The 21,852-nt window shown below is 35.5% G+C and overlaps 2 protein-coding genes across 5 annotated transcripts in view; both read left to right on the top strand.

Moving 5' to 3' along the window:
- The first annotated feature begins 260 nt into the window (after positions 1-260).
- On the top strand, positions 261-10,887 carry mocs3 (molybdenum cofactor synthesis 3). Of its 2 annotated transcripts, XM_026285360.1 has the most exons (13): positions 263-500; positions 1,044-1,176; positions 1,268-1,360; positions 2,039-2,159; positions 2,246-2,320; positions 2,407-2,524; positions 3,504-3,612; positions 4,103-4,165; positions 4,283-4,446; positions 5,985-6,032; positions 6,274-6,370; positions 6,490-6,597; positions 10,087-10,887. In XM_026285360.1, the coding sequence occupies exons 1-13, from the start codon at positions 408-410 to the stop codon at positions 10,242-10,244; spliced, it is 1,380 nt and encodes a 459-aa protein (XP_026141145.1). In that variant the 5' UTR covers positions 263-407; the 3' UTR covers positions 10,245-10,887. The 2 variants fall into 2 exon arrangements, with proteins under 2 accessions (XP_026141147.1, XP_026141145.1); XM_026285362.1 differs by lacking the exon at positions 5,985-6,032 and having other exon boundaries at positions 261-500.
- Positions 10,888-11,252: 365 nt separating this feature from the next.
- Positions 11,253-21,852, top strand: part of prkd3 (protein kinase D3) — a 75,046-nt gene continuing 64,446 nt past the window's right edge. For 2 of the 3 annotated variants that reach the window (XM_026285363.1, XM_026285365.1), the window contains exons 1-2: positions 11,253-11,663; positions 11,991-12,668. In XM_026285363.1, coding sequence (XP_026141148.1) covers positions 12,384-12,668 — 285 coding nt within the window. In that variant the 5' untranslated portion in view covers positions 11,253-11,663; positions 11,991-12,383. Of the gene's footprint in view, positions 11,664-11,990; positions 12,669-21,852 lie in introns of those variants that run through there. The other variant, XM_026285364.1, reaches the window with a different exon arrangement.

Here is a 21,852-nt window from a genome sequence, read left to right on the forward strand (position 1 = left end):
ATGTTCATGACTAACTACTTCGACTCAGCACAAAGAGCCAGCTGTTTTTAGCCTCCAAGAGAGTTCTTTCTTCGCCTCACTTTACTGTCATTACATAAACAAATGATACTGAGTTGCTTTATGTGCTTGCTAACGGGTACCATTAATATTTAAAGTAAAAATAATAATTAAAAAAGAAAAATACATAAACATTTATGTATTGAGTTACCATTTATATTATCTCTGGATACTGTTGTAATCACGTGGTGTGTGCGCTACACGTGGTCGCACACGCGGGCAAACCCGGAAGTCTTCTGCAGCGAGTTTTCTGGTTCTGTCTGTGCTCTTCTTTTAGACGCTATACTCACAATTGCCAGTCGCAATAACTGCTTGTTAATAATAATTTGGCTTCGGGGTGATTTTTCGTGATGGATGATACAGTTTTAAGTTTGAAAACACAGCTGTTGGAAAAAGAGAGCGAGATTGTAGCTTTAAAGAAGAAACTTGCTCAGTTGGAAAAGGTCTGCAATCGTTATTCTGTTCACTCTTGCACATACTGTGGATTATCGGTGTAAAAAACAGATGTACCTTTCTTTGCATGTTTCTTTAGAGTTGTGTTATTTAATAATTGTCACAAGTACTAAGTTATCTGATTGCCAGCTGTTATTTGTTAATTGTATGAAGAGAAAATGAAAACGTCCCGCAAATGCACGCATCATTTTATTGTCTAAAGACAACAAACAAAACAGCAACAAGTAACTTTCTTCATGAGGATGTTGTTTTTGGTCTGAGTTTCTTACTTTAATCGTAAGGATCGTCAACCCCAGTTCTGTTACAGAATCCACACCATATATCGGAATATATTACATTAAAAAAAAAAAAGGTTAATAGAATGGCGACATACATTATTTGTCTGACAGAATCTTCTTTTCATAATTGAAGGGTGTCTGTGTAATGCAATGACATACAGTGGACGATTATAGTTAAATACTGTACTAGGATCCCTTGACAGAATTTCTAGTCTGAAAACTAAAAAAGATTATATTTTTATTTTTTACCCCCAGGGAAACTCAGTATTAACAGAGTTACAGGAGAAAGTTATCAATCTCCCACCGCTGAAATCAAACACAGCGCTGAACAATGAAGACATCATGAGATACAGCAGACAGCTTCTCCTGCCAGAACTGGGGGTTAAAGGTTAAATTATTTGGCTTTAACAGTAATTATGTTATGTTATATTCTTTTCCTTTCCGAATGCATTGTAAAAACCATTTTCTTTCCTCCACAGGTCAGGTTGCCATCAGTAATGTGTCGGTTCTGGTTGTGGGATGTGGAGGTTTAGGTTGTCCTGTGGCTCAGTATCTGGCTGCAGCTGGAGTAGGTAAAGTGACCGAGTCTGTTTAAAATGTACAAAGTGCTTCTTAATAGACAAGTTCATCAGTAAGTGTAAGTATATAATATATATTCACCAAATAATTAAGTGGATTCAGAAGGGACAGGAATTTTTTATTATTTTTTTTTTATTTCAACTAAATGCTGTTCTTTTAATCTTTTTATTCATCATGGAATCCTGAAAAAAGGATCACAGTTTCCACAAAACGATTAAGCAGCAAAAATGTTTTCAGCGTTGATAATAATAATAATAATAATAATAATAATAATAATACATTTTAAAATATATTCAAATAAAAAACGGTATTTTAAATTCATAATTTCATAATATTACTGTTTTTATTGTGTTTTTGAATGAAAAAATCTAGCTTCTGGTGAGCAGAAGAGTCTTATTTCAGATACATTACTTATATTACAAATTTTTGAATGGAAGTTTATAACAAATATGCGTCTAATAAAGAGTAGTAATAATCTATTATTATTATTTTATTTATTTGCACTTACATATTAACTTATAAGAAATTCATTCAAATCCGTAGCTACCAGTCTGAATCCTAAAGTAGAAGAGACTGAATCTGCTGTACATGATGGGTGCCGTGAAAACTTTGTTATATGTCATTCTGCGCAGCTGTAGCAGTGTAAATATTAATGTGGCGAGTGTTTTCAGGACGTTTGGGTCTGTTGGACTATGATGTGGTGGAGCTGAGTAACCTGCACAGACAGGTGCTTCATACAGAACTGACTCAGGGTCAGCCTAAAGCCCTGTCTGCCGCCCAGGCCATCAGCAGGTACCGTCTCGCTCACTCACTCACACACAGAATCCCAGTAAAGGAGAGGTGGACAAGTGAGGGTTGACTGTGCTGATCTCTTCCAGGCTGAACTCCAGGGTTCAGTGTGTCCCATATCACCTCCAGCTCTCCAGAGAGAATGCCCTACAGCTCATTCAACAGTATCCTCTCTCATAGGTTCATCTTGAACTGTCTAAAGTCCTCTACACTGCTAACCCTGTGTGTCCCCTTGACTTTGCATCCTCATGTATGACATTGTGGCCGACTGCTCAGACAACGTTCCTACACGTTACCTTGTGAATGATGCCTGTGTTCTGACCGGCAGGCCTTTGGTGTCAGCGAGTGCTTTACGAATGGAAGGACAGGTCAGGTTTTTAATTGATTTTACTTTATTGTTTTATAAATATCTGAATCAAACTGCTCTGTGTTGATATTTAAAGTTTTAAATTTACAGAGGCTCCAGCCATTTGGATACTCTTAGACATTTAAAGGGATAGTCCAGCCTAAAATCTAAATCTACTCTAAAACTTTATTTTTTTTTCTTGTGAAAAATAACATCCAAACAGGCATTTTTGCACATTAACCTCACGTGATCTACAGATTTTCACAAGCGTTAAGTGTAAAAGTATTTTTTTCTTGAAGAGGTTATTTTTATAATAATTTCAAATTGAACTTTTTTTGTGAATTGTTTTGGATAAACAAGTGTTCTTGTGCTATCTTTATTGGAATAAATTAATCTTCTTTTTATATTTGATTATATAGTTGGATTAAATTCACTTTTAGTGTGGCTTAAGTGGTTAAATATTTTATGATCTTTTCAAAAAGTTTAGGGTCTGTAAGATTATTTATTTTCTCTTTGTGAGTCTCTTATGCTCACAAAGGCTGCATCTATTGAATCAAAAATACAATAAAATCACTAATGTTGTAAAATAGTATTAGAATTTAAAATAAAATATTTTGTGCGTACCATATGACATCATTTTCTGTCAGGAAAATATTCCTGTCACTTATAACATTTCTGGAATACCTTATAACTATTATTTTATAGTGCATCAAAGAACAAAAAAAATGGACATCAGGTGTAACACTGTAATTCTGCAACAGTTTGGCCTATTGTTATGGTACTTCTCATCTGTAATCACTATCATGACTTGTGCACAAATTTGCCACAGTGCCACCTACTGTTAAAAATATATGAGAGAAAAAAGCCTTACTGACCCGAAGCTTTAAGAAACTATACAGTACATTTAGCTGGAAAATCAATATGCCTTTTCAGGGGAGGGGGAGTTCTGTTGGTTTAATCTCTCTCTCTCTCTCTCTCTCTCTCTCTCTCTCCGGCTTTAGCTGACAGTGTACAACTGTAGAGGAGGGCCGTGTTACAGGTGTCTGTACCCCGCACCACCTCCTCCTGAGACCATCACCAACTGCTCTGATGGAGGGGTTCTGGGAGTGGGTCAGTCCTCCTCTGCTTGATGCGATCACACTCACTCGCTTTCTCTTCACTTTCGTCTCCACAGTTGTACTTCGCAAGTTCAGACAGAATCCATTCAACCTTTGTTAAATCAAGGACATTTAGGAATGAAGTTTGAAATTGAAGTGCATTGTTACAATGTTATCTAGACAGAACAGAAACTGATGATGTCATTGTTTATGGAGTAGCGCTTGTTCTTCTTTCTTGCATTTAATTCCACACACACTTTTTTTGTGGGCAGACGCTGAGTGTCATTTACAGAAAACTGAAGCTTCAAACATTTGCTTAACTGAAGTTGCTATATTGAAAGTGCTGATATTTCAATTTTTGCTGCAGATCTTACCTTGAAAGAACTGTTATTAAGTTATTTCTGACTTGAACAAAGTGACTGTATTCGTCTTCTGTAATGATTGAGTAATTCTAAGCCAATGTTGCCTTGCTCTTTAGTGTGCCTTGTTTTGATATTGTGCAGTGCCTGGAATAATGGGTTGCCTTCAAGCATTGGAAGTTCTGAAAATTGCGTCCGGTCAAGGATGTATCCTTTCTGCTCTTAATGACACCACCCTACACTGAAACAATTATGGTTTCATTTAAACACATCTATTACTGCAGGCATAACATAATGAAATAACCCCTTAACCGGTGAGTTCAGCCTCATTTGAGAAGCAGCTGTTGATGTTTGATGGTCAGGAGGGGCGTTTCCGCTCCATACGGCTGCGGCCCAAGCAGGCCGAGTGTGCGGTGTGTGGAGAGACGCCCACGGTGACTGAGCTCCAGGACTATGAGCAGTTCTGTGGCTCCGCTGCGACGGATAAGGTCTGAGGATGAGGAAAACTCCCACTTTCCTTCCTATATTCATGCCTGTGGGTGTGGGTGATGCAAAATAATCAGCGTCACTTTGAGACAGTTGTGTGTTGAGTAGAGAACATTAATTTGAATGCTACTCTTAAACTTTGAGAGATGTGCTTTTATTAAATGAATGGTGAATACAATTGCTCATACTGGACTGGAACAAACCTCTAAACCTTCTGTACTGATCAAAGGTTTGGGAACATTAGGTTTTTATTTTTTACTTTTATTAACCAAGGATGCATTAAATAGATCAAAATGACACAAAACATTTCTAATGTTACGAGAGGTTTCTTTTACGAATAAATTCAATAGGCAGGTCTTTAAAGTATTCAGTTGGAGCAGAAAGTGTTAAATTGATAGTTATATTCAATGTTGCATGCAGTGTTTTTGGCCTGTTTTCCATCAGAAATATCTAGGTATCATTCAATCAAGATACATTTGCTGGAGTTGCAAGATGGAAAAAAAAAAAGAATTAAGCAAGTTTATGCTTAAAGAAAAAACAAATATCTGGACAATATATTTTCCAAATCATAAATTCACTTAATGTTGACAAAACAGGACTTATTATCATTTGCCATTTATGTTAACAAGAAAAAAAAAAAAAAATCAAGTAAATATAGCCTTGGTAAACATACTTGGTGAATCTTATTCTGAAATTTGACCGATCCCAAACTGCTTTGACTGGTATAGCATGTAAGTGTTATAAATATCATGTTATTAAATTATTAATATTGTAAAGCATTTTTTAAGTAAATGCTTGAATTACATAAATTATAGTATAAATTATATATGTATATATGTGTATATATATATATATATATATATATATATATATATATATATATATATATATATATATATATATATATATATAAAATTATTATTATTATTATTATTTTTTTTATAAATTCACAATATTTCACAATATTTTTGATTTGGATTAAATATATATATATATATATTTTTTTGTGATCAGCTTTTTTATTGTCTTTAATTTATCTAAACAACATCCATTCAAACAAACCAAACATGGTAGGGGAGCAACAGAAATATATATATATATATAATATATATATATATATATATATATATATATATATATATATATATATATATATATATATATATATATATATATATAGTCTTTTTATGTTTATTCCTTTATATAGTCCAACATTTTGGAAGAGATTTAGAATATTTTTTATCAAATCGGTGCAGCCTTGGTCTGACTGCTTTCAAAAACGTAAAACATTGTTTTTTACTGATCCCACAATTTTTAATGGTGGTTTAAGTATTCTTAAACTTAGGGGAAAAAAAGAAAACTCCTTGTGTTCGAAGTCAAAAATCAACTCAAAAAAACAAAAAGGAGTTTGAAGCACAGCCTAAGATGGGCACCTAATCATCAGTCCTTCAAAAAGTGCTACATCAGCGTTTCTGTGCGGCGGTGTTGGTTTTAAAACAGTGCTGATTTATTCTCTCTTTCTGCTTCATTTCATTTCCAGTGTCGAAGACTGAATCTTCTAACCAAAGAACAGAGAGTCTCTGTGCAGGTGCTACAGTAATTTGTCATAATTCTGGGCAGGCAGGGGAATGTAATATGGGCTGTTTAAATTTCCATTTGGTAGTTTAGATTATATCTTTAGCAGAACCTCTCTGTGTTAGCCAGTTAATTACAGAGCATTGTGGAAATGTGCAGCTGCTTGTTATATAAAGCAGATCTGATCTGTCACCTTGCACTTCTGTGTAGTTTCCTTCCTCAAATGTTACATATATATTTGTCTTTCACTGCAGGAGTACAAAGCCATTTTAGACAGCTCAGCCCCTCATCTCCTCCTTGATGTTCGACCCAAAGTAGAGGTGGACATTTGCCATCTGCCAATCTCAATCAGTATCCTTCCCATGATCTAGATATTTGTGATTTTACAATATAGTTTACAAAAGAGGTTTTGACAACCCTGTCTTAAGAAAACGTAGACATCAAGTGAATTTTCTTACATTGCATGACAGATATTCCACTTTCTAGTTTAGAGAATAAGAAGACTGAGCACCTCACACTTTTAAAAGATACAGTTAGCGACCTGAAACAGCAGATGAGCATCAAATCTCAAGTGCCAGGTAAGAACCAACTTCATTTTTGTTACATGTCAAGTTCCTGCATCTGAGTTATTTTCACTCACACATGATGTTGTACTAAATCCACTGAGTAGACCTGAAAACTGCCTGTGTCGAGCTGTGCTTCATTAAGTGATCTTATCTTTATAGTAATGTTGATTTTGTCAGCTATTTTCAGTTTTAGTCTCGTGTTAAATGTCCTTGTTAGTTTTGATCATATTTCGTTTCAGTCAACTAAAATTCTCAATATTTTAGTCTTGTTTTAGTCAAAGAAAATCTAAAGTATTTTAATTGTCTTAGTCGAAGAAAACCTAAAGTAATTGAGTCTACAAACCTGATTCAAAAAAAGTTGAGACACTGTACAAATTGTGAATAAAAAACAGAATGCAATGATGTGGAAGTTTCACATTTCAATATTTATTCAGAATACAACATAGATGACACATCAAATGTTTAAACTGAGAAAATGTATCATTTTAAGGGAAACATAAGTTGATTTTAAATTTCATGGTATCAACACATCTCAAAAAAGTTGGGACAAGGCCATGTTTACCACTGTGTAGCATTCCCTCTTCTTTTTATAACAGTCTGCAAATGTCTGGGGACTGAGGAGACAAGTTGCTCATGTTTAGGAATAGGAATGTTGTTCCATTCTTGTCTAATACAGGCTTCTAGTTGCTCAACTGTCTTCGGTCTTCTTTGTTGCATCTTCCTCTTTATGATGCACCAAATGATTTCTATGGGTGAAAGATCTGGACTGCAGTCTGGCCATTTCAGTTCTAAGATCCTTCTATGCAGCCATGATGTTGTAATTGATGCAGTATGTGGTCTGGCATTGTCATGTTGGAAAATGCAAGGTCTTCTCTGAAAGAGACGACATCTGGATGGGAGCATATGTTTTTCTAGAACTTGGATATATCTTTCAGCATTGATGGTGCCTTTCCAGATGTGTAAGCTGCCCATGCCACATGCACTCATGCAACCCCATCGGAGATGCATGCCTCTGAACTGAGTGCTGATAATAAATTGGGTTGTCCTTGCACTCTTTAGTCCGGATGACATGGCATCCTAGTTTTCTGAAAAGAACTTCAAATTTTGATTTGTCTGACCATAGAACAGTTTTCCACTTTGCCACAATCCATTTTAAATGAGCCTTGGCCCAGAGAAAGTGCCTGTGCTTCTGGATCATTTTTAGATATGACTTCTTTTTTGACCTATAGAGTTTTAGCAGGCAACGGTGAATGGCACGGTGGATTGTGTTCACCAACAATGTTTTCTGGATACATTCCTGAGCCCATGTTGTGATTTCCATTACAGTATCATTCCTGTATGTGACGCAGTGCTGTCTAAGGGCCTGAAGAGCACGGGCATCCAGTATTGTTTTCCGGCTTTGACCCTTACGCACAGAGATTGTTCCAGATTCTCTGAATCTTTGGATGATATTATGCACTGTAGAGGATGATAACTTCAAACTCTTTGCAATTTTACTCTGAGAAACTCCACTTTTGCTCCACTATTTTTCGCAGCAGCATTGGGGGAATTGGTGATCCTCTGCCCATCTTGACTTCTGAGAGACACTGCCACTCTTAGAGGGTCTTTTTAAACCCAATCATGTTGCCTGTTGACCTAATAAGTTGCAAATTGGTCCTCCAGTTGTTCCTTATGTATATTTGACTTTTCCGGCCTCTTATTGCTACCTGTCCCACCTTTTTTGGAATGTGTAGCTCTCATGAAATCTAAAATGAGCCCATATTTGGCATGACATTTCATAATGTCTCACTTTCAACATTTGATATGTCATCTATGTTCCATTGTGAATAAAATATAAGTTTATGAGATTTGTAAATTATTCCATTCCTTTTTTACTCACAATTTGTACAGTGTCCCAACTTTTTTGGAATCGGGTTTGTAGTTTTAGTCAATGAAAACTTGGCATTTTAGCAATGAGATTATTCTTAATAAACCTTACAGCAGTATTCATTTTGGCAAGCATTTTTAATTTAATCTTAGTTTTACTCAAATGTACATTTTAGATATTTAGTCAACCTTTTAGTCAGTTTTCTCAAGCTAATTAAGCATTTGAAGCACAGTGTTTCCAGCGACCTCACTTTTCTTGCATGGCTCATGAGGTGGTGATGGTGGAGTTGCTAAGCATTTATGTTCCAACAGAGAAAGTAATTGGAAACATCTGGAATAATCGAATCTTTTCGATTCTTGTATTTAAATTTTGTCGTATTTTAGTCTATTTGAGCCAACTTAATGATATACAGGTAATATTATGAAATATTACCTTTCAAAATAAATGTTGTCTATGTGAATGTTAAAATGTAATTTATTTTTGTGATCAAAGCTCAATTTTCAGCATCATTACACATTACAATGTTGAAAAACAAACAAACATTTAACTTTGTTGTAAACCATGATACATTCCTCAATGATAGCTTTCATTTGTAATAGATGTTTTGAGATGTATTCAGTGTCACTTTTGATCAAATTAATCCGTCCTTACTAAGTAAAATGTTTATTATTATTATTACCTTAAATCATTACTTAAAACTTATGAATGGTAGTGTTCACATTGTCCACACAAATGCTGTACTTAATGTTTTCATGGTTGCTGTAAATTCAGCTTCACATCACAGGAATAAATACATTTTTTTACATATATTCAAATACATAACGGGTGTATTCCAGAAATCTTACCATCTGCTAAACCCTGAACTCTCAGTTGATTAACCAAACCTTGCTTACCTGAGGTATGTTGGTTCCAAAAACGCATCCCGGTGTAAGTTTCTGATTAACAAGACATTCTCACTATGAGAGTCATTATGAAAAAGCGTGTTATACTGTTTCTTTCTTCTTCTGTTCAAAGGCCATTTGCATGCTTGGTCCATATCGCCAACTAACTGGTGGTTGTGCAATAATTTTGTCTTTTATTTTTCACTGTTTAATCCTTAATTGAGAATAAGAATTATATTGTTTGTTTGATGCTTATTATATAATAATATGTCATATCAGATTTATATTTGATTATGGAAATACATTATAGAAAATGGCAATCGGGGATGTGTGAGAGGATAATATAAAATGACAAAAAATTAAACATCAGCTTGTCATAATGGTGATTTAGAATTTATACAGATATAATTATAAGAAATGGCAATAAAATACAGTAACCATATTAGAATAAGATATTACCTTTATATATTACTTATATTAGTGCTTTATAATATATATATATTATATATATATATACAGGCAGTTTATGTCCAGAGAGTAGGTTGCGATTTAAATACACTGAGAGTAAAAAAAAAAAAAAAAAAATCCATTGATGAAAATATACAAGATTGATTTTTTTTTAAAATATTAAAAAGTCTTATTTATTTCATATATGTGTAAGTGTGTTTTGTTTGGTAAAATAATCATCTTTGTGTGCAGGATGATTGGAGTGTAGGCTTACATTTTCGTTATGTTTACCTTTATTTCTTGTAGTGTTTGTGGTTTGCAAACTTGGCAATGACTCCCAGAAGGCTGTTCAGCTGCTGGAGAAAATGTCTGGAGAAGAAGTTGATCAGATCGCTGTGAAGGACGTCGTGGGAGGACTGATGGCCTGGGCTAACAAGATAGACCCCTCTTTTCCTCAATATTGACTCTCATTAATAATTATCTGTATTCATGTAGTTAACGAAAGAAATAAAGTTGAAATGATTTTACATAATCAATGTACTTGTATTTTATTAATTTTATTATTGGTATGAATTTTCATGGGACCTCACCACCCCCTGCCTTTTGTTGTTTAATGTATATTTTAATGTGTGTAATGTAATCAAACTGGTTTCTTTATTTATACTAATTCTAGTAATAGTTATTCTTATTCTGTACCTTTAATTTTATACTAAGATTTATCATATTTATCTTATTACTAAGTTGTCATTATCGCTTGATACATTTTATACAGCACATGGCTGTAGCGATACATTTTTTTTTTTCAAAAACAAACTATACCTTTTGGAATATATATTTAAATAATGTATAATATAAACAAAATAAAGAGATCAGACAAGTTATTATTATATATATATATTTTTTTAGATCAGCCATGAATAAGCCATTTTGCATCACAAATGTTTACGAATCATGACAAGACAAACTAATATATGAATTTTAAAAGATGACCTTGTTCAAAAGTTAAACATAGGTCTATGTAATTATTTGAATGGGGTCGTTTGTAATCTGTGATTGTGATGTATGTTATTGTGAAATAGATTGGGGTAATAAACTAAACAAAACACATGCAATCTTTGTGATCCCTCATATTTTATTAAAATTATTAGGGTGCCTAAACTGCAGCTATAACTGCTGCACTTAAAAGGTAATTAACCAACATTAAACATAGCTTCGATTAGTGTATATTGCAAAAATTAGAAATATTATATAAAGCTTTTTCATAATTAGATTTCAATGAACCATTCCATTTATATAATACTAGATAGAAATATATGATATATGGTATAATCAACAATCTGAGATTTATGGACGATAATATCAAAGGATAATGAAAGAAATATCGCAACAACGGAACTAATATTCAAGCGTTGCGTCATAGTGTCTGTGGAATGACGCCACTAGAGGGCGCGAGCACACGCTCCGCGCTCACATAACGGAAACTGCGCGTGAGAGACATGCGCGTCAGGCAGCGAGAGAAAGAGAAAAACATTTCTGCACTTATGAAGCTCAACTTCTTCAGCTCGACAGACCTGCCATTTCCTTCAAGTTTGACTTTATCTGTCTATGCGGCGTTTCTTGTTTGTCCGCGGAAATGGAGAGCAGATACTGAGGCGCGTTTGAAGTAGTAGAATGTAACATGAAAAGAGGACAGAAAGTTTTCAAACCGAGCTCATGTAAGAGACTCTACAACCGAGCGATGCCTTACTGGCTAAATTAAGCGTCAGAAGCTTCAAAAAAGAAACCTCGAGACGTTTAAAGTCCTCGTTTTCCATTGATAGTAACGTAAGCTGTTTTTTTTTCATGTCTTCACTTGTTAGGGAAACGCCTTTCCAGCCTTAAAGGTATGTTTCCTCGCTTTTCCTCTTGTCTTCACTGTGTCTATTTCGTCTTGAGATTCAGTTGCTCATGATGATAAAGCCTGAACAAAAGACATTGTATAACTTGTTTTGCTGGTATTTGTGGTCTTGTGCCAGTTATGTGATCTAGAGTGGGAGGGTCTCCAGATGTGCCTCCAGATGTGAGCTGGAGTTCTTCAGTGCAAAAGACAAAAAAATAAATAAAATAAAAACTCTTCCAGAATACAAGGAGTTTGAAGTTTGTCTAGATAGTGGCTTCATGTGTACTGGGAACTGTGGAGTAAAGACTTGAATCTGTTTTGTTTCAAACAGGAATGAGAGTTGAATGAGGAGCTGGATGAGAATGGAAGCCACTTTGACAAACATCACGCTGGCGTCCTGATTGCTCAGCCGCTGAGTGACAGTCTTATCAGTCCAACCTGTGCAACATGTGCTGGAAATCACACAGCCAGCCATGAAGCATGCTGTCTGGATTGCATGTTCTTAGAGGGAAACGTAGCGAAAAATAGGCACCTTAATCTTGGTCCGATTTCGTTACTTTATACCGCACGGATTGCACATGACCGCAGTGATTCTCTTCACCTGCCTTAGGACAGAAGAATATTGTGTTTAATTAAAAACCCAACCCGTTCACTCACTGGATATCAGCCACGGTTTCCAAGCTTGTCAGTTTTACGGTTTACTTTCAATCTGAGGAGGAAACTAATGTCTGCCAGTAGTAGCACCTCTCCTCTGACTTTACCTAAACCCTTCGTCCACTCTCAGCATCAGACTGCACCCCCAACCCCTTCTCCATCACCCAGCCCTCCGGTGCCACTCTGTGTCCGGCTCTCCAATGGGAATCACAGTGTCCCGAGCCCCAGCTGCTCCTTCCACGGAGTGTCCTTCCTCCTCCAGATCGGTCTCACCAGGGAGATGGTCACCCTGGAGCCACACGATCTGTCCCTCAGTTCTGTGAAGGATTTGGTCTGCTCCATAGTCGATCAAAAGGTAAACACGTTTCAAGTATATTTCTTATTTGCATGATCTACCGAATCTAGGTGCTTGGTTACACTTTATAGCATCAGTTGATTGTGTATGTCAAATCTCTACACATTTTTGCTTCAAAAAGTATACATGTGATTATTTTTTAAATGGAGTTCTGGTCAATTCTGTGAAAGGGTAAGACTAATTGACTGATGCGAGTTGTTTCCTGTAATCTTCAGGAAGTTGATTTAGGTGGATGAGCATGAGGAGCATTAGTGACTGATTAAAGAACACATTTTCATTCAATCTCATCTAAATCTGCTTTGATCCACATGCATTTCCACAAAAACGGCAGATGAGGTGGGATGCATGTTCCTAGCAGCACATTGCCCCTGTTCAGATGGTGAAGGCTGTGGATTTCTTTCCAAAGTCATACCTTGGTATTATAAATGTTAATGTATGGTTTGAATTAATGTATTAATGAATGCTTGGGTAGTCTAAAGAGAGAGCGAACTGTGGTGTTGGAGGCTATGTGACTGCTTAAGTGTTGTTAGGCCTTTTCTGTCTAGTTTGGGGTGTTGCTAGGACAAATCTAGGTAGTATAGATTGATAGATAGATATAGATATCGGTGTTTGATTATTCATTAGAGGAAAACAGGAAATCAATCCAATCAATTAGAAAAAAAAATCCTAAAAACTAAATTAGAAAAGCATGAAGCACTGTACTGAAATGCCTATTTTTTGGTTGACTTAACTCTATAGCTGTGTCCCAATTCAGGGGATGCAACCTTCAAAGGCTGTAAGGTTTGAACTAAACATTAAAGGGTTAGTTCACCCAAAAATGAAAATTAGCCCATAAATTACTCCCCTTGAAGTCATCCTAAGTAGCGGTTGGTGATATGGAAAATATATATATATATATATATATATATATATATATATATATATATATATATATATATATATATATATATATATATATATATTTATATATATATATAAAAAAAATATATATATATCACGATTCACGGTTTTATCAAAATTCTTTGGCAGAGCATTACAGCCAAACTAATTTCTCTATTATAAAGACAAAGCCTTTCAAGGTAACAAAAAAAAAAAAGAATGGCAGATATTTAGGCCAAAGAGGGTGAATAAAAAAAAAAAAAAAATCTTTGTTCTAATTTTTTAATAACAAATATAAAAGAATGACAAAGATACACATTACAACTTCACAAAATATACAAATAAAACAAACGGTGCTTTATTTTCAGGTACAATAGGTGTAATTAGCAGGAGCGTTCAAGAAATTGAATGAAGAAATACAAAAATAAAACACTATTTAAACTGATTCCTAAAGCAACTGAATTAAATTTCTTCAGTCGAGAGTAGTAAGTGATTTTTCTCTGTTTTGTTGTTTCATTAACGTTAAAGGAATAGCTCACCCAAAAATAATAATTCTGTCATGTCTGTCAATTCTGTCATAGTGTTTGTTTTTATACCAACATTTACTCACTCAAATGTGGTTTTAAACCTGAATGAGTTTCTTTCTTATCCTGAACATAAATGCTATTTTGAAGAACATGGAAAACCAAACAGTTGCTGGTCCACAGCAGCTTCAACTGAAATGTTTTCCTACTATCAAACTTAACTTAACGTGGACCAGCTACTGTTTGGTTACCCACATTGACAGTTATGACAGTAGGCTGCATGTTTAATAGGCCTACGGTCCCTTTAAGACCTGCACCCATCTAATATAAAGGCACGTATATGTTTTTCTCTCAACTGTTTACTTTCATTTTAGACATAACCAACTTGAGTCTACATGTAAACCTTGTGTGTTTTGACAGTTTTAGCACAAAAGATAACTTAGTTCAATAATCAGGCGCTGTTTAACAGGCTGTAGCGCATGCTTCGGGTGTATGCGGTGCTCAGAAAAATGGTCAGACCAGCGCTTGAATGAAACCTTTAAAAGCACATGCAGATAAACGAGAGAGTAACTCTACCGCTGAGTTAACACTGCTGTGAATGCATGTGGCATTGTACAGTATATGATGGAGGCACCAGAGAATGTGTGCTGTAGCACGATACTACGATATTTCTTCAAAAGCAGATTGTGGAGACATTTAAATCGTCCACAAATAAAAAATCTTCATATCACACACCCCTAATCCTAGGTGTATATGACTTTCTTCTATCATACAAATCAGTCAGAGTTATTTTAAAAATGGTCTTTGATCTTTCAAGCTGTTTGATGCAACTCAATGGGTGTGGCACTCCATCGTTCCATGAGAAGTTTAATAAAAAGCGCATCCATAAAAAAAAAAAAAAAAGTGTCTCACACGGCTCAGGGGGGTGAACAAAGGCCTTCTGTAATGAATCAATGCATTTTTGTAAGAAAAATATCCATATTAAAAACGTAATAATCACTGTTGTAAACGAAGCAGGTCAGCACTGCACTTCACACCGGTGAAGCAAAGTTTCCTTTCTTTACCAAAGGAAAACCAGGAAGTTGGCTTATATAGAAATCCTCTGACATTCTTCTTTACAAATCCTCGATTTGTGCTTCTAAACCCCGTTTCACACTGCACGTTGGGCCAGGCATATTGCCGGAACATTGCCGGGTCGCCTTCTGTGTGAAAGCAAACACGTCCCGGGATTGATTCCGGCATTGAACCTGGGGACTAAGTAACATTGGCGAGTTCAACCCGGGACGAGCGCTGTGTGAACAAAAGCCAGATCTGATGTCACGTGTCATTACGGGATCTTTACGGGTTGTGTGTGAAAGCACGCACATATCCCGGGTAATCACTAGCAGTGTGAAAGTGCAAAATCTAGCGACCCGGGAACAATTGCCGGAACACTTTACCCGTGTATTTGCCAGAATGGCAGTGTGAAAGGGGCTTAATTAGTAACATTATTTTTTTTTTTTTAAATCTATCTGCTGTTTCAACATGTGCAGGGCTGACCTCATACGTCATTCCCCCGGCACTGCTTCATTTACAACTGTGAGCGCATGCTAGATTAAAGTGATTATTACTTTTTGAATATGGATATTTTTCTTACAAAATTGCATCGATTCACTACAGAAGGCCTTTGTTCACCCCCTGGAGCCGTGTGAGACACTTTTTTTTAAAGGATGAGCTTTGTTTAAACTTCTAATTGACCAATCGAGTGCAACACCCGCTTAGTTGCATCAAACAGCTTGAAAGATCAAATACTATTTTTAAAATATCTCCCAACTGTATTCGTCTGAAAGAAAAAAGTCATATACACCTAGGATGACATCAGGGTGACTCATTTATGGCATTTTTGGCTGAACTAAATGATATGGTTTAGCCTACAGAAGATTAGTTATGACCCCTATCAACCGTGACAGTGGCTTTTGATGTGCATCAATGATTCAGTATAATTTCAACTTATATAAAAAAAAGTTTAACTGTCTGAAAACTAGTGGTTGACCGATATATCGCCAATGCCGATATATTGCCCGATATTTGGCCTTTTTCAAATATCTGAATCGCCGATAAGTTTTTCTGCTTGGCTGATGTGTTAGAGGCGGGACTTTTATTTTGACAACGCTGAGAGCGGACACAATGCACTGGTATGTAAAATGAGTGTTACCCTATTTGAAAAATATGATTCCCAATGCACACAAACTTCCCACAATACTGAGTGCCCTGTTGCTTAAAGTGTTTACCTCATTTTTCATTGTATTTGTTTTATTAAATATTGATTTATTTGTGTCATTTAAAGTATAAGCATGTTTATTTTACACATTTATTTTTTACACCATTGTCAAAAGATATCTTAAATATGTAAAATTTAAGTTTAAGGCAACCAGCTTCAGAAGATTTTTGAGTTTTCTCAACTTCGTGTTGTATAATTTGAAAACAATTTGAGAAAACTCAAAAATCAGTTGACTTTAATGTTTAAGTTTTCTCAACTTTTATTATTATTATTATTATTATTATTATACCAATGCAGATGCGACATCTAATTTCCATAATGACCAGCATAATTTACCAAGAGCAGTGCAAATTACCACCTACTTTAAGACATGCTTTTTTGGGGTGTTAAATGATGCTGCAAATCTACCGATCGAAAGGGAAACTTACAAATTCATAGTCAGTTAGATGCGACGCAAAAATAACTCTCCATGCCTTTTCAGCACTTATTTCCCACTGCTCTTTCCCACTTGTCTTAAGTAAATCCTGACAGTAGTTTTTAAATGTCAAATGAGGGTTAGTGCTGGTGCAAGCTAATAGTAAATCTGGCCCTAAAATTCATTAAATTGAAAATTTACAAAAAAAGTTTTACATTGATTGATTTTGATTTTTTGATTTGATTTTTATGGAATAATAATGTAAAAGTTTTCAAAAACAATACAAGCAAGTTTGTTACCTGTCTGTGTAATGCATGGTTTACAATCTTATTAGAAAACAAGAAACAATCTTATCAATCAGACACTAACCAAGAGGTGTATATTTTTCATGCGTTTGAATGGTCACACATTGTACATACAATAAACACATGCTTGTTTTTGAGAAGATGTTATCACCCTGTGTTTACATTAAGCCTGCTTTAATCCGCTACTTCATGTCAAAGTTTCAGTTATTGCATCTGTTAAAGTTCCAGTTTCTGTTCGTATTTCTCTTTTTAGTGTCCAAAATTTAGGTGCATTCCTAGTATGTCCTCAAAGAAATTTAGAATGAATTGATAGTGAAAATAAACAAATTACTGAATTTGTTTAGAAACTATAAATGGACTTATTTATTAATGAACACCTTAATATTTTAAATGAAGTGTGCAGTATGTAGCACACATTCAGAAGATTTCTATTATGGGGAAATTTTGAATGAATCAAAAAATCAAAAACCATTAGACTGATCAGTGTCAATAGGATGAAGGTCTGTGCCAAATTTGGAGTATGCACTTTAAAGGTCTTGAGTAAAGGTTTTTTGAATTCTCCTTACACTCTTAGTTGTATTGGCTTGTTTGGTAAATTTAAATGGCAGGCTTTGGTTTTTCTACCAATTAATAGAAGGTGTGTAAATAAATCCCTTCCTTTTAAAACCTGTAAGCAGTGGCTTCAAATCATGGCCTTGTTCTGAGAGCAGCTATGTGGTCAGGTGACCTGTAAATGACAGCAGCTGTGCCATTACTGTCTGGTAAAAGAAGCTGAATATCAGGTCAATATGCCACATAAGAGCAGCACAGTGAGTTAATGACATGCTGCATCTGGCTTTGTACAGTCTGTCCAGTGCAGTTCGGGTCAAGTTCACATTCCTTCAGGCCAGTGTGCTGCTGCTGTTGTTTATGAAGTTTTTTGGTACTAGTTATTCAGAGGGGAAAATACTCTATTGATATTTCAGGGAATCTTGTAAAATGTGAGCGTTAAGGCAGGAATGTTGGACTAAGACCCAGTCCAGGCCTTTGGAGCAGGCATTTGGTTGATGAGTCACACCCTCCAGCTGACCTGAAAACAGTCATGGTCACTAATATGAAGGTGTAGAAGAGTTCGAAATTATGACTTGATTTACGTTGTGTTGAAGTAAAACTATTTCAAATGATTTCACTCTTTTTCCACTTCCAAACCAAGGCACGATTTTTTAGCACTAGTGTACTTTAAATGTGCAATTATTATAATTGCATTCAAATTCAGAATATTATTCAGGTATTTATTTAAAATAATTATTATATTCAGTTACATTGATTATTTGAGTCTGGTTTATTTTAGTGTGGAGTTTGCATGCTTCCCCCATGTGGGTTTGTTTCCTCCTGGTGCTCCTTTACTTGTTACCTTGGGGAAAAAATACAAATAATTAATAAAATATTTTTCGCCTGCAAGTAATTTTCACAAATAATAAGTGAATAAAAAGAAGAATAAAAAGAATAAGTGACAAAGCAACACATTGCATTAAACATGGAATCTTAAAGTAGAAAAATTGAAATAATATGTTTTCCCGTAAAATGTAATCGTTTTATTTCACTCCCCTGCAGTCTTACAGAGGATAAAGCATGTATAGAATATATATAGATGCTAATTACTTTACAAAATTTGATGAGTAATGTAGTCTGTGTCAAAGCTTGTTGCTATGTTTTTATATAAATATTTACAACTTAATAGGGCTGGGTATCGAGTTCGATACTTTTTAGGCACCGACCGAAATGCCTCGATACCATAGAGTATCAAAAAACTTCTCGCTGCTCTGTATCAAATTTTGATACCTAAGGGGCTAATCTCATCAGTGTCAGTGAGCCAATAAGCCTGCAGCATTAGCTGATGTGTTCGACTAGAGGCGCAGCACAGATCGATCAGTGTCTGACATCCGCGAGAGCGATTCGAAAGGCACACTATAACTTTCATGGTACTGTAATATGCAGATCTGTCTGCACAGTCGGAAGTTATTCATTTCAAATGGAGAGTGCCGGAGCTGCCTGGAGTTCCGATCATATGTAGATACAATTTACAGTATATTCTGCTTTTACTCAGAACTCACTTTAAACCATCATCAAGTGTTTGTACCGTATTTTCCGGACTATAAGTCACACTTTTTTTTCATAGTTTGGCTGGTCCTGCAACTTATAGTCAGGTGTGACTTATTTATCAAAATTAATTTGACATTAACCAAGAAAAAAGAAACAAGAGAAAACATTACCGTCTACAGCCACCAGAGGGCACTCTATGCTGCTCAGTGCTCCTGTAGCCTACCCCAGAGCAGCATATATAGTGCCCTCTCGTGGCTGTAAACAGTAATGTTTTCTCTTGTTTCTTGGTTCTAAATGAATAGTCCAGTGTGACTTATATATGTTTTTTTCCTCGTCATGATGTATTTTTGGACTAATGCGACTTATACTCAGGTGCGACTTATAGTCCGAAAAATATGGTAATAACTTCCGAATGCCATCTCATGTGTGTCTTGGCCATGTAATGTTGCTGAAATTAAATATGTTATTACCACTGAGTCAAAGCAGCGCTAATGGAAGAGAGAAGCTGCTAATGCTCATCAGTAAATCAGTGGAAAATAAATAGAAATCATGATTCTGACATCTGAGCAATGCGTTTTAAAACGAGCATGTAAACTGAAGACTATTTGTACTGATTTATTGTGTTGGTTACATTTGGTTCCTTTGTGCAGTGTGGCTTTTGAGACTATATAAACATCAACAAGCTGAAAAATAAAAGCAAAGTAAAAAATATATATCTATTTTAAACAATGTAATAGAGTTAAAATGTATTTCATAAAATTGGTATCGAAAAAAAGCATTGTTCAGGAACCGGTATCGAAGTCAAGTTATCGGTATTGAAATTGATATCCAAAGTTTTTTAACGATACCCAGCCCTACAGTTTAATATCGAATCTTCATCAACGGAACACAAAATTAATTTCTACTAAATTCAACAATCAGAAGTCAAAATGAATACTTTAATACTGTTTTACATTGGCTCTGCATCTGTAATTATCATTTAACACAGAATGGTGTGACAACTTTAGACCGAAACCAAAATCTCTAAACATATTGGGCAAAAAATTATATTTTAAAATGTGTTAGCATTGCTTAGAATAACTTTTAACTTATTCACAGCAAATTCTTAATAGTGTTGAATCACATTAAGTATTTTGTTGGACAAAACCAGGAAACTAGTTGCTTTTTGTCACTTCCAGTTTCATCTTAAAGTCAATGGGATTTTTTTTTTTTTTGAATGAGTTTTGGTTGAATGCTTTAAGGTTTGTGGTTAATAAAAGCTCAAAATATTTTCACATTGTTCTACTTCCTAAAATAAATATGTAAAATCCCCTTGTAATTTTGTTAAAGCTTTTTCTTGGGGGTTTATATAAAGTGTCAAATTGGGACTGCAGAGGTAGTCAGGATAATAAATGTCATCACATCTATCAGGTACAGTGCTCATCTGCTTACTGGTCACTTTTTTATCATATAGCTTTTGAAAACCATTCGAATTTTTAAATAAAGAATGAAAGAGTTGTTAAAAGCTTAATAGCGATGTTGGCATTGATGTCATGTGATTGTGGTTCAGTTTGTTTGTAGTCCTTAAAGGGTTCACCCAAAAATGAAAATTATGTCATTAAAGGGGGGGTGAAATGCGCATTTTCACTCAATATCCTGTTAATCTTGAGTACCTATAGAGTAGTACTGCATCCTTCGTATCTCCAAAAAGTCTTTAGTTTTATTAAATTTATAAGAGAAAGATAGTCTGTGCCGTTTTTTTTTTTTGAGAAAAACACGAGCGGCTGGAGGCGTGACGTGTGGGCGGAGCTAAAGAATCACGAGCGCGAGTAGGCTTTTGTGTTGAGAGCGTTTGGAAGCTGTGACATTACCGTGAGGAAAAAACATCATCCAAAACAAACCATGGCTAACAGTCAGATTCAGCATATATTTATGATCCAGAATCAGATCCCGAGGCTGAAACTGAACGAACGCAGCAGCAGCAACGACTCGCTCCGAGCGGGGCTCGAACCCGGGTCTCCGGCATGGGAGGGGACGCACTAACAATGAGGCAGAGATATTTTAAGCAGTTTTACTCACTGCCTGCGGTTCAAACACACGATCGTGACCCTTTTTCGTTGGGATTGCATCATCCTTAAGAAATAAACAATGTGCAAATCCGGCGTCAAACTGGGCCTTGTTTGTAAAACAAGCATCTTCGAAATGCAGGGAACAAACAAAAACACTTGCACAACTCCGTTGATGCTCTGTAAAAATAAACTCCGTCGACTGGTCCCTTAATGCTTTTTTTTTTTTTTTGGTAATCTGTGCAGGGTTGTCTTGCCCTCACAACCAAAAACACACTCCTTTTGTGACTTTTCGCGACGCTCTCGCTCTGATCAGTGAATGAATGTCTGTGCTCAGCCTCTCAGTGATCTGCTATACGGGAGCGCGCGCTCTTACGGCAGAAGTGCCCTTAGGACCCATATAAGCCAATTCCACTCCACTCCATCACACAGAGCCATACTCGAAAAAAAAACTTTCAGAAACTTGTGACAAACCGGAACAAAAATACTCCTTCAAACGTACAACTTAATTTTTTAAACTTTGTCCATGTTTAGCATGGGAATCCAACTCTTTAACAGTATAAAAAACTCAGTATGCATGAAATAGCATTTCACCCCCCCTTTAATAACTCACCCTCATGTCGTTCCAAGCCCGTAAGACCTCCGTTCATCTTTGGAACACAGTTTAAGATATT

Source organism: Carassius auratus, chromosome 17, assembly GCF_003368295.1.
Source record: "Carassius auratus strain Wakin chromosome 17, ASM336829v1, whole genome shotgun sequence".
NCBI classification, from domain to species: Eukaryota; Metazoa; Chordata; class Actinopteri; order Cypriniformes; family Cyprinidae; genus Carassius; species Carassius auratus.

Excerpts from the sequence above, each read along its gene's own strand:
- mocs3 (XM_026285360.1), top strand. The coding sequence starts at position 408 with ATGGATGATACAGTTTTAAGTTTGAAAACACAGCTGTTGGAAAAAGAG. Across the intron at positions 501-1,043 it reads AACTTGCTCAGTTGGAAAAG|GGAAACTCAGTATTAACAGA; the intron begins GTCTGCAATCGT and ends TTTTACCCCCAG. Across the intron at positions 3,613-4,102 it reads TGGAGGGGTTCTGGGAGTGG|TGCCTGGAATAATGGGTTGC; the intron begins GTCAGTCCTCCT and ends GATATTGTGCAG.